This window comes from Populus euphratica, unplaced genomic scaffold (genome assembly GCF_000495115.2).
Source record: "Populus euphratica unplaced genomic scaffold, PopEup_1.0 scaffold257.1, whole genome shotgun sequence".
Classification (NCBI taxonomy): Eukaryota; Viridiplantae; Streptophyta; class Magnoliopsida; order Malpighiales; family Salicaceae; genus Populus; species Populus euphratica.
The window spans coordinates 81,395-93,876 of record NW_011500139.1 but is presented as its reverse complement, the minus strand read 5'-3'; the positions used below and the strand labels follow the sequence as shown (position 1 = coordinate 93,876).

Genomic DNA, 12,482 nt, shown 5'->3' with positions numbered 1-12,482 from the left:
CTTGCAAGATAAATTTCAGCAGCTGAGTAGTATTGAACTATATTATTATAAAAATTGAGGGGCGCTTTCTAGTTCTTAAAACCAAAAGAGTAAAAAAAAAAAAAAGAGGAGCCAAAATGGAAAATATGAGGCCTGGAATTGATTATGAAAAGCTCCAAAAAACGCAGGCAAGTAGGATGATAATTTCATATCACGAAGTCTTGCAGCTTCTTGCTTCTCCTTTTTCCTTCGACTTTTACTTCTCATCTATAGTTAAAACAGGAAAGCCACTGACATGGGATTTGTCCCAACCTCCTCGTTGCCTTTCTCAATCACCATAACTGCTACCACTACTATGACCATCAGAAAACCACGTCTCCTCCACCACCACAACCGCCACAGCAGCCGCCTTCACTTCCTTTCAAAGTGTTCTCTTCTTCCTGTACGTCATTATCTTCTTTTCAAGTACTCTTTCTTTAATTTAAGATGCATGACCTACAGTTTACAAATATCAAGCTTGTAGTAACTGAGTCAAGCTACCAGATTACAGATTTTTTATGATTTGACACTTGATTAATTCTGTCGTTTGGTACCCTTTTTCCATATTTTATTGAGCTTTTACAAAAATGTCATGGTTGCCATTGTTTCTTGCTATTGTTGAAACAATGCAACTTTCTGGCTATAAAGCTTCAATTCGTGTTCAGAGGAAATGCAGTTTAAATCTTGGGAGATCATGGAGGCTTCCTTGCAGCGTTCCTTGCAGCCTATTGAAAGTTGAAGAGGATGTAGATGATGAAGCATGCGAGTTAGTCAGTGGATTGGAGCTTTCAATAGTGGAAGGCGATGATAGCATCAATACTTATCTGTTGAACGCAGTGAAGAATAATAATGGAACTGGGACATTGCTCTTGTCTGGTATTTTTGGGTTTGAAGATTCATCTACAAGAGAATTCGCATATCGTGTGGCTTGTAATGGCTACAAGTAAGCTAGTAAACCTTGAATTGATAGGCAATTTCATAATAATGTTCATTTTCCTGTCATGTTGCAAACACATTTTCCTGATGTTTTTCCTCTGATACACAGGCATGATATTGGTTTGGTATTCGTAATTGCCGCACTTATGTTTGTTTCATTCATTCTTAGATCCATTTTCCGCGCAAGTTGAAATTGGCTCTTCGAGCTTCCATAACTTTCTTGTGTAATGGAACAGTGGATCACAAAACAGGAACCACAGAGGGTCAGAAAAGACATCGATGCATCAACAAAAGGGATGGTTGACGAATTCTTAGCTGCAGGAATATCTAAGAAGCATGGCATAATTGGGTATCCTTCTATGGTACAAGGATGGACCCTCCTTTAACCTCCACCATAAAGCTTCCTATGCTCTTTATTTCAGGTGACAATGACCCTCTTTGTACAGTCGGTGTCTTGTGAGAAGAGGATCGGTGAGGGGTCGAAGGCGGTAATTTTTTAAGGAAGAGGTCATGGCTTTGCTCGTCATCCGAACTCTCCTGAAGAAGATACAGATGCAGAGGAGGCTTTTACAATTATGAGAAATTGACTGCATTATGGTTTGGTCATGCAAAACTGAAAGCAAGTTAATGAATGTCCAAGCATATTCATTATACAGAACAAGTCTGCCACTGATGATGACAAGGGAAAAATCTTTCGTCGTTCTGTGTTTGATGTGGCCAATGATTTCTTGGTATTGCTTATATGGCAGGCTGCTGCTTGAATTGGAGAACTCCCTGTATGTAAGGGATAAGGACCTACCTAATTAGACAAGGGTAAGGACCTGGTAGTTCGGACAAGATCCAGTCCCAACTACGGTTCCTCAATACTGCAATCAAACGAATTGTGATGAAAGAAACTGAAAAACAAAAAAAAAACAAAAATTTCACATCCATCAATCTTCATCTTTGATTTTCTGCGTAATTGGAATGATCTATCCCGCCATGTCAGCAAGCCACCAAGTGACAGAAGAGTCCCTACTTTATTACAGGGTGCTAGAAACTAAAAGCTGCACAACAGCAGCAGTTTTCTGCAAGATTACCTTTTTCCAAAAATGAACTTTGCGCATAAGATCTCAATCTTATCAGCAGAATCAATTATTTCTTTTGTTCTCCTGGTATTTAAACTTTACCCTGATAAAATTACAGGACAGAAGGTAACAATCCATTGAAACTTGCAGTACATTAACAGTGTGGCCGTCAAGAACAACAATGTTCATTCTACAATTTCATAAGCCATCTGGGGAAAAGGACAACAACAATCTCATCTTAAGAAAAACCTGATCTGTAACCAAAGCAACTAGAGGATAGCTTCAAATATCAGTTCTCAGTCCTGGCCATCCTGGAAACAAAAGATCTCCACATAAACTGACTCTTCATGTAGATTCTTATAATAAATATGAGTTGATAAAAAAAAAAAAAAGATTCATAAATAAAGATCCAACAGATCTTATTGATCACAATGCAATAATACACTTAAGTCCCCGAGTTGGCTTTGGTTGGTGCATGAACATAAAAATAAAACCCCGTTCAGATTCTTTATCATTATTAGTGTGCAGGCCATAGGCCATCACCATGTAATGATTTAAAAGAGCATGCCCTCAACGAGATTTTCATGTTTCCTGGTTCTCCTTCTAACCCCATTTTACTCTGACTGAACTACTTTTAGAGAACTCATTTATGTTGAGTGGAATTTGTAGGTCACTCAGGCCACCCATAAGTCTAAAGAGCAGCCAAACAAAGACCAGAAAAAGGTGTTAATTTTATACTTAAAAGAAGGAATTGACAGTAACCAAAAGAATTCCAGTACAATTATATTTCACATTAAGAATATAGCATTATTTTAACTAGAACCAAAGTCCAATTTCAAAGAAGCATGACGTTACACAGAATAACATTGGTCAACATTTACATCATCACTTTTCTCAATGTTACATGCACAAAGTTACACTAAATTGATATGCTTGAATTTAACATCAAGGAAAATATGAATATGACAGGTTGGTATCTAATAATCCATGTATTCATTGAGGATATTCTATCTCCTGCTTAAACCTAAAAGTCAGAAAGTGTGCTAATATACTAAACAGGGAGTAGATGACTATGAATATTCTAAGATTGTAATGAATTTAACTCTTGCAGTATTTTATGGAAAAAAAATACATTGCTTATTGAACCCATTCGCAAATTGGTGTGAATAATGGATGGCTTTTTATGTAACAAAAGAAATGGGATTTCATTCATTCTTAAATGTGAGAACCAAGTTGAAAAAAGGTTCTATTGACAGGAACACTTTTACCATATCCCTTGGAAAGAAAAAAATCCAACAATAAAAGGAGATCGACAAAAACAGGAAAAAAAAAAAGATTCCAACCTACTACCTCATGCTAACTTATTGACCTAGTGAATTAAGAATTGAAATTTCTTATAATTCAAATAATAGAAATAATAATCATGTCAGTGCAAATCTGAAAAAAAGTAATGATTAGACAACTGAAAAACATTCAGGGAAAGGAGCAAACATTTTAAAGCACATTAAATAAACTGATTAAACCAAAGTTTTAACTTTGGCATACTTATTCCAAAAGTTTTGCTGTCATCTGTAATAAGACTACGGTTATCAAGATGAAGTAGGCAGCATGACTGCATAACATAATTGCAAACTGAACAGCCTGCGAACTCATATCATAATAGCCAACCAAAAAAAATGATAGAAGTTTAGGCAGAGCATATTTAAGGTGGACTCAAGAAAACAGGTTAATTGCATTCGATGTACTTCTATTATGGGTATTTGATCAGTTGAACTCCTCTACTATTACTATGATTAACAAGATCCTTTTATTCTATATTCTGTAATATTTAGGACCCTCAAACGTTAATATGTTAACATTAATAATGATGTGCTGTCATGCTGACTGCATGACACCAAATTGGATGGAAAAAAAAATAAGGAAAAAAATTAATTTTTCTTAATTTCCTTTAGATTTTAGAAAAGAAAAATTCATAAAACTTAAAAACTCCAAATTAACCTTGTTTAGACAAAGTTAAATAACCACTCTTTAACCCCAACTAAAAAAATTGAAACCCCTCCTACCTCCCTTTCTCATGGAACAAATTAAAAGAAGAAGAGAGCAGGTCCAGTAATTAATCAATCCTACTTTTAAAGTGTATTTGGTATTGTAGTAGCTTTTGTTATTGTGGTTTAAAAAAAGTTATTTTGTAAAAATTACTTTTAGTTGAAGTTGATTTGATATTTATATATGTTTGGTTAAAACTGTGGTTAAAATTGAGGTTGAACAAAAAATAGTTTAATATGCTTAGTTAATAATGCTTTTAAAATTGAGATTATAAAATAACTATAAAATATATATATTAACATTAATGGTTTTAAATTTAAATATTATGGATTTAACTACTACTATTACATCATGAAATAAATAATATTTTATTTTTTATTGTTTCATTAAACTATCTACAATTCCATTACATACAAAATTCATTCAACAAGAACTACAATTTTCATGATTTTTTGAGCATGCAATGAAATTAGGTAAAAAATTATCAGGAATAAAATTGAGACTACAATGCAAGTAAATTTAATTCACTCTAAATTAGTTTTTCAAAAAAAAAAATATTATTCATGTTCACGTGAACAGTACAAGTGAATTAATAAATTCACTGCACTGGTTTGGTTTTTCAGGGAAAACACTGTTCACATGAACAGTGTAGAGAAAGAAAAAAGCAGTCGAGAGCTGTTTGAATTTAACTGCGTTTTAAATGCAAACCTCAGTGGGCCCCACCAGAAATAAATTGTGTTTTGAATGTTATCAAACAATTATTTTGTTGTGGTTGCTTCAAACACAGAAGCAACCACGCAAACAAATAGACTCTTAATCAATCGAAACCCTAACCAGCAAAAAATGCCCCCTTGTTCATTCCAATTGCTATCATCTTCCATTATTCACTCCCTCCTCTCTCTTTCTAATAATTTAACCAATCCAGTAATTATAAACAAGAGAGAGCCCAGAACAAGCAGAGCATTTTTTTAATGCAAAAGGAACAATCCTAAGTATGAAGTCTTAGATAAAAAATAGAATAGATCTGCTTCGTATGCTAGAAATACTGATTTATGGCTTGAAAAAATGTAGTTTGTGAGCTACTTCTTTTGGATGTTCTTGCTGGATCTCCTGGTCCGCTACTTCACTTGAAGCAATCTATGCCATGGACCTTTCACACATCTTTCTTTTTATCAATGATGCCCTTGACTAGTTAAATGGGCATGGCAAGCAATGTTTCTTAATTAATCTAGGGTTAATTTGTTTTGTGAGAAAGAGGGAGAAGGGTTTCAATTTTTTTAGTTTTAGGAGTAAAGAGGGGTGATTTACCCTTGTCTGAACAAGGGTACTTCGGAATTTTCAAGTTTTATTGATTTCTATTATTTTTACTTTCCTATAATGTAAAGTAAATAAAAAATAATAATTTTTATCTTTCATGTTTTTTTTCCATTCATGTTAACACTTGAAGGTCTTAAATGTTAACTGAATATATGGTAAAAGGATTCCATTAATCTTATTTGTAGCATAGGGACCCAACTAATCAAACATCAACAGTAGAGGAATGTCAGATGCAATTAACCGTTAAGAAAACAAACATGCACGCACAATGTAAAGAATTGAGAAGGTGAGGGGTGATAATGAAAAGATATGGTCCTTTTAGATATTGAATCTAGGCCTAGCTAATGTCAAACAGGCCATTGCTTGAAAGTTTTAACTCTAAAAGTTGCTTGCTCTTTATATAAGATTTTTTTTCTCAGGAACACATTCCACTGAGTAAAGAATTCCACTAAGATGCAATCATCTACAGTTTCTTATGCATATTTCTACACCAATTTTAATCAAAATGATGTTTCAAGGAACTCAGCTATCTTCTGAATGTGCATCGTTCATGTGTTAAAGTTGCAAAATAAGGCATGTCAAAGTGTGATGTTAAAAATCCTAATCCAAGTATAATTAGAGGGACTGCATCACTGACAAGCCACAATAGTTGGTTTGTACAAGACAAAGAGTTTGCTTAACCCCACATCCCTTCTTCACCAATTAAAGCAAGGCTCAAGAATAAAATTTGTACTACTTTAAATAAGCTCTTAATCTAATCATAGAAAACTGTCTAACTAGTTTAGAACAGAGAAAATAACACAAAGAGGTGTCCTTCAACAAATGACATGATAATCAGAATACATTACGAACATGAAAAATGAAAAAAATGACAAGTAGACAAAAAAAAAATCAATAGTACTAGCATAGGTCTATAAAAGGTCAGAAACTATGCAAAAAATATTTGAGAAGTCAAAATATTCGAATCTACAGTTCATTTTACCAAGTCAACAAGTAGTAAAGGGAAAGAATGGCATAAAAAACAACAATCAAGGCAAGAATTAATTACCTAGCCCCCTAATGACACTATTTCGTGGTCATGAACAAGTGTGACATAATCTAAGAACAAAAGGGAATTGTGAGTGACTTGTAGAGGATAGAATCATGAACCTACATTCATCTACAAATACATTATGATTTTACACTGATTTTATCATTACTACTAGTACTACTACTACTATTTACGATGATGTGGAGCCATTCCAATTAAATGAAAAAGGAAACAAATAATCCTACCTTTGTGAAAATCAGACTGTAAGGTACAGATATATACACATTTACAATGCATTATGCCCCACCACGCTTTTAGAGGGATTCATGTAGTTTTACGTCAGTAGAGGAGATACCAAACACAAACCAGTAAGAAGGCATCATATAAAATGGTAAAGAACAGTTCCTCCAATTTTCATAAATCAACAAGTTATAACATCAACTTCTTAAATCCTTTGATGCTTTATCATTAGATTCCTAGCATCAAAGGTCCTTAAAAAAGTAACCAGTTGTAAATACCAATACCATGCCCATCATTTATGAGAAAGCGAAATATGACAACTTTTATGACAGCTCATATTTTAAAAATTTCAACTCATACAAAATGGACTATGTTCCTTGCAATAGTATAAAAATGACATTTCTCAGGCATGAACACATTATATGGACCCTAGCCACTAGACAAAAACACATGGAAATAAACATATAGCAATATGTTCTCAAGATTTACACAGAAGGCAGCACAAGAATCAGTGAAAGAAGTCCAAAAGAGAGTGAAAATTTTATTCTATGTACTTGTTTGTTGTTATCATCAGCATACCTGAGAAACAGGAGTACTCAAAGTATTAGGAGGTTGTAACTCTTCAGGAGCACTTGAAATAGTCTTAGGTGGTACCAACTTTGCAGTTGACCCATCAAAAATTCGAGAACAGTCAGTATATGCAGATCCAATGCCTACTCCAGCACCGAAAGCTATAGATGCCCAGCGAGTCACTGGGGTCCCTATTTGAAAAAAAAAAATATATATATATATATATATATGTAATGAAAACATTGATCAATTTGAAATTCTCACTGAAGGGCAAAAATATAATGTAACCAGTCAACGACACATATGAGTAGAGCTATCCATACAATAGACCAAGTTTTCACACCAAGCATAAAATGCCAGGGGCCTGGTAAATAAGTTATCTAAACCATTCAGATCCTCCAAACTCAAAAAAACACAGCACTATGGGAGGCTTTCACTTTTTACATTTTACGAACTCTGTTAGATAAATGCAAGTTTGCTTATTGCAATTCTTAATCGATAGGCCCACAGATTTACCAATGAGGAAATTATCAATAAATTTAACCCCCATTGTTCTCTTCAGAAAACTTAACATTTTGTCACTCACAAATCCTAAAAAAAAAGAAGGAAATTTCAATGTAAAATCAAAAGAATAAATCCGGGTTAACTACTAAAATAACAGCAGTAAAGAATTAGGCCAAAGTTAACATCGAAACTTGTAAATTAGCTACAAAACCCTGACTCAATACAAAATAATTAGGCTGGCAGTATCAAATAACCGCAGAAAAGAGAAATGAAGAAAGCCCAGAACTGCAAGCCATTATTATTCATTAACGAAACAAGACCATAAGAAAATTCAGATGAATGACAGGGAAAGCGAGAGACTGACTGAAGAGAAGAAGACCGCCAAAAGCACCGGCCAATGAAGAGTAAACAAAACGACGGACCGACAGATCTAGACACGCGTCCCATTTTGCATTCACGTCGGTTTTCTCTGCCATTGATTTTATATTATTTTTATTTTGCTTCTTCTCCTGCTGTTCTTCTTCTATTTATCCGATGCCTGCCTGAAGGAGAAAGATGCGGCGTTATTATTTCGATTTTGGTTTGAAATTGAGGGTTTCCTTTTCTTTTAGCTTTAGCTAATGGTTAATGGTTTATCTGGGAGTGAAGGTAAAGTTGTTTTAAAATGTGTTTTATTTGAAGAAATATTAAAATAATATATTTTAATTTTAAAAATTTATTTTTTATAATAAAATATAAAAATATTTAAAAATTATTTAAAAATTAAAATTTCATGAAAAGTTAGTGTAACCACAACTTAGGCAAAGCCTAAATCATTATGCATATGGTTTTTTACCAAAAAAATAGGTGTTGTTAATGTATATTTTAACATTTAAAAATAAATTATATAAGGATAGAGTTAATATCATCTAATTAATTTGATAGGTTGAAGAACAATTTAGGTATTAGATAAAAATGTATTTTGAATAAAAAAATTAAGATGATATTTTTAAAAAATATTAAAATAATAAAATATTAGATTGACTCGTATCAACTTAATTCTGTCAATATGTCAAATTATTATCAAGATTATGAGACTCTAATAACCTTAAAAAAATATTAAACTTAATTCTTAATTAACTCAATATTGGATTGTAAAATTTAAAAAATTCAACTAAAAAAATAAGTTAATTCAATCTGAATTAATCTCTCAAACTTTAATCATAAGATCAAGATAACTTTATAGAAAGTAAATCAAAATATATTATGAAGTTTAATTATTAATTAATTTAATATTGAAGGATGAATATATATATATATATATATAAAATAGGATAAACTCATAAAAAGCAAACCAAAATAAATTATGAAGCACAATTTCCAATCAATCAAATATTAAAGAATGAAATTTTAAAAAATCTACTAAAAAAAAACAAAAAACCAAAGTCAATTGGCTTAACTAACGATCTGGGTTATAAAACCGAGATAACCCTAGAGAAAGTGACTAAAAAATAAAGCTCAATTTTCAATCAATAAAATATTAAAGAATTAAATTGAAAAAAAAAAGCAAATAAAAAAGCCTCGAGCAAACCTATCAAACTCAGGTCAGGGAATCGAGATAATTTCATAGAAAGTAAAACAAAAATAAATTATGAAATTCAGTTCCCAATAAACATATTTTTGAAGGATGAAATTGAAAAAAAAATATTCAATTAAAAAAGGACCAAAAAAAAAAAGTCGAGACAACATTATTATCCCACAAAACTCGCGACTTGAATCATGAAACAATGATAACTTCATATAAAGTAAATTAAAATAAATTATAAAGTCCAATACCCGATAAACCCAATGTTAAAGAATAAAATTGAAATTAAAAAATAAGTTTGAAATTAAAAAAAAATCCCTAAAATTGTGTAGGACCAAAGTGAAAAGAGTGGCATTTCTAATGCAAACCTTATGGATAGCAATCTAAAAACCCATAATAAAGTAAATAAATAACCTAAGAAAATCAAAATTCAAGTTTGGATAGAAATTTTAATCCAGAGATAACCATGCACCTAAGAACTAAAGGTATTGTAAATTTGACTTGAACTAAATGCTTAAAGAGAATAAAAAATCAAAAGTATGTAAAGATGTCTAAAGGTTGATTATACCTTGATTAGTTAAATTTGTTCTTTCTCCCCGCAAAGAAAAAATGGTCGAATCATATAAAACACAAGTTTATTCAAAACATTATGACTCTTGACTTTTGCAATAAGAAAAATAATATATAGCCCTCCTAAATAACCCTAATAAACCTTTATTAGGTTGTAAACCAATGTGCTCGAGTCAATAATTAACTAACACAAGCCTAATGCCTAAAACAGTTTTAAAATATTAATTTTAGGCAAAAACAATCCTAAATTAAAATACAAGTTCTAAACTTAATGTAAATATTCAAATAATAAAATAAAATAATAAATAAAACCTTAAAATAATTCAGCCCAAAAGTAATATGTAATTAAATACTACAACCCTTTTTTTCTTGTATAACTAAGATAGATAACGAATCATTATAAAAAAAAGCATTTTGGAACATTAAAAAATCATTACCACACTTACAAACTATGTTATTGCCCATTAAATATTCTTATAGAATTAGAAAACTCCTAAAAATAAATTATTGAATATCCTTGCATTACAAGTAAAAAAATCATCTCCAAATAAGAAGTCTACAAGTTAAAAAATAACAAATAAAAAAATTCATTTTGCATTGGTTAACCTGCATCACAAGGCTTTTTGAAACTTTAATTCACTTGAAGTTTTAATCCAAAATAGAACAATATATCTAGAAACTCGTGGTAAAATTTCAGTTTAATCTAACAGTTAAATTAAAATTTATGCTTGATAGTATAAAATTAAACGATAGACACAATTACACTAGGATTTGAATTTCAATGTTCATCCTGTTCTTAGATCGTGTCATTCCCTCTCTTATTAAGAAGATTCATCCTTGAATATTTAATATGAAAAACATCCTATAGAGGAAACAACCCACCATTAAGCCAGAACAAAACATATGATGTTGACACCTTTCAAGATATGTTAAAATGATATTTGAATAGTTTGTAATTAACCTAGAACTTATATTGGATAACCAAAGTTATATGTAATGATTACTCTTATCTTATATCTATAAAAAGAGGCATGCAAGTAGTATAAAATCATAACGAAGTTAATCAATTTTTTGAGGAGTTTGCAGGTTCAATAAAAAAACTTAGTATAAGAATCATACAACTATGAAACATAGCAAGAATATTGATTTTTTTTATTAAAAATAGTTTTTTTTAAGTCTCTATAAAATAGTATTTATACTATAAAGAATCGTAAGTCTAACAAGATATCCATTATAAATATGGATAAACCTAATAAATAATAATAATATAATAAATTTAAATTTAAATAATGGTCATAATATCTTTAAAAGGTCTAATATAAACTAAAAAAAATAAATAAAACAGTAGCCCAATTACATTATATAAGACTAAAGTCATTTTTGTAATTTGGTGGTAGAATGGAAGCCTAACTTCAAATGCATAGTTCTTTATCGTATTAATGAATTAGAAGGTATGTCATATATCATTGGAAAGATATGTATGTTTACTTTTCAATACAACTAGAACCACATTAAAGTTACTTTTGTATATCTAGGTATAACCAAAACAATAGCTAAAGATCAAAATTAGCAGATTTAAATCTTTTTATTCCAATGTTTTCATAATGTTTTAGTCAATGTGTCTTAAAGAAATCCAGGGAAAGCCTCTTTGAACTTCTTAACTCTAAGTCTTGTCACTGGACAAATCGGAACCTTTAATAGATCTTTTGGTGTTGTTTGGACCGTATTATTCTCTCTTTACTTAAAAGGTTATATCCTTAAATCATCGCCTACATCAAATAAAAAGATATTAGAAATATTGAATGTAGCATGGACAATATACTTACCTAGTAGATCTACTTTGTAGGCATTATCACTAATTATCTTTATGATTTGAAAATGACTATCTCCTCATTACATCAATTTTGATATCCTTTATTCATGAAACTTTTCCTTCCTTGTATGAACTCAAACTTAATCTCTTAGTTCAAACCTTACTAATTTGTATTTTTTATTAGCCTTGAATGCATGTTACTCATTCTTTTTCTATATTTGATAATGTATATATGCCATGTAACCTAACTATCTTTCTAAAAAGTAAAGCTTTAGTAAACTAGTTATTAAATCTAAACATACATGAATATATATATATATAAATTTCTTGAATGTTTCATGTTAAAAAATATTAAATCATGTCATGTATATTTTTATTTTTATTATTTATGCAAATATAATTTTTTACTATTTTTAAGAGACTTGACCATATATAATTTAAAACATAAATATTTTTTTTCTTAAGATGGCACTGTGATGAACTACAATTAATCTTTTTATAATTATTTTAAAATATTAAAAATAATAAATATGTTGTATGCAAAATGTAGAATACATGACTAGTATTAAAAAAAATTCAAATGTTTAAAATGTACATGTGTAAATGCATTTTATTTTCATGAAATTATCTGAAAAACTTAAGTTGGGAGGCACCTTCATTCTTTAGTGAATAATGTGAATTATTTAAAAAATCATTGTGGATTGAAATAATTAAGTTTTTTCTAAATCTTCAATTTGGTCCCAATTAAACCCTTTTATGCCTAAATTAAAAGTCAATCATATCTTTTTTTTTATGAGATAGTGAAAT

The 12,482-nt window shown here is 30.5% G+C and overlaps 2 protein-coding genes and 1 long non-coding RNA gene across 4 annotated transcripts; 2 read left to right on the top strand and 1 right to left on the bottom strand.

Annotated features, from left to right (window-relative positions):
• The first annotated feature begins 13 nt into the window (after positions 1–13).
• Positions 14–1,761, top strand: LOC105110575 (uncharacterized). Its single transcript, XM_011005653.1, has 3 exons — positions 14–421; positions 684–961; positions 1,064–1,761. The coding sequence occupies exons 1-3, from the start codon at positions 275–277 to the stop codon at positions 1,143–1,145; spliced, it is 507 nt and encodes a 168-aa protein (XP_011003955.1). The 5' UTR covers positions 14–274; the 3' UTR covers positions 1,146–1,761.
• A 228-nt stretch (positions 1,762–1,989) lies between these two features.
• LOC105110577 (uncharacterized) lies at positions 1,990–8,361 on the bottom strand. Of its 2 annotated transcripts, none has more exons than XM_011005655.1 (3): positions 8,093–8,358; positions 7,234–7,415; positions 1,990–2,332 (listed from the first exon to the last, which is right to left on the bottom strand). In XM_011005655.1, exons 1-3 carry the CDS (start codon positions 8,202–8,204, stop codon positions 2,318–2,320), a joined length of 309 nt encoding a protein of 102 aa, XP_011003957.1. In that variant the 5' UTR covers positions 8,205–8,358; the 3' UTR covers positions 1,990–2,317. The 2 variants fall into 2 exon arrangements, with proteins under 2 accessions (XP_011003957.1, XP_011003956.1); XM_011005654.1 differs by lacking the exon at positions 1,990–2,332 and adding an exon at positions 2,382–2,712 and having other exon boundaries at positions 8,093–8,361.
• Positions 4,683–6,885, top strand: LOC105110576 (uncharacterized). The gene is made up of 2 exons (XR_839500.1): positions 4,683–5,961; positions 6,193–6,885. It is a non-coding gene; the product is annotated as an uncharacterized LOC105110576 (long non-coding RNA).
• Positions 8,362–12,482: the final 4,121 nt, after the last annotated feature.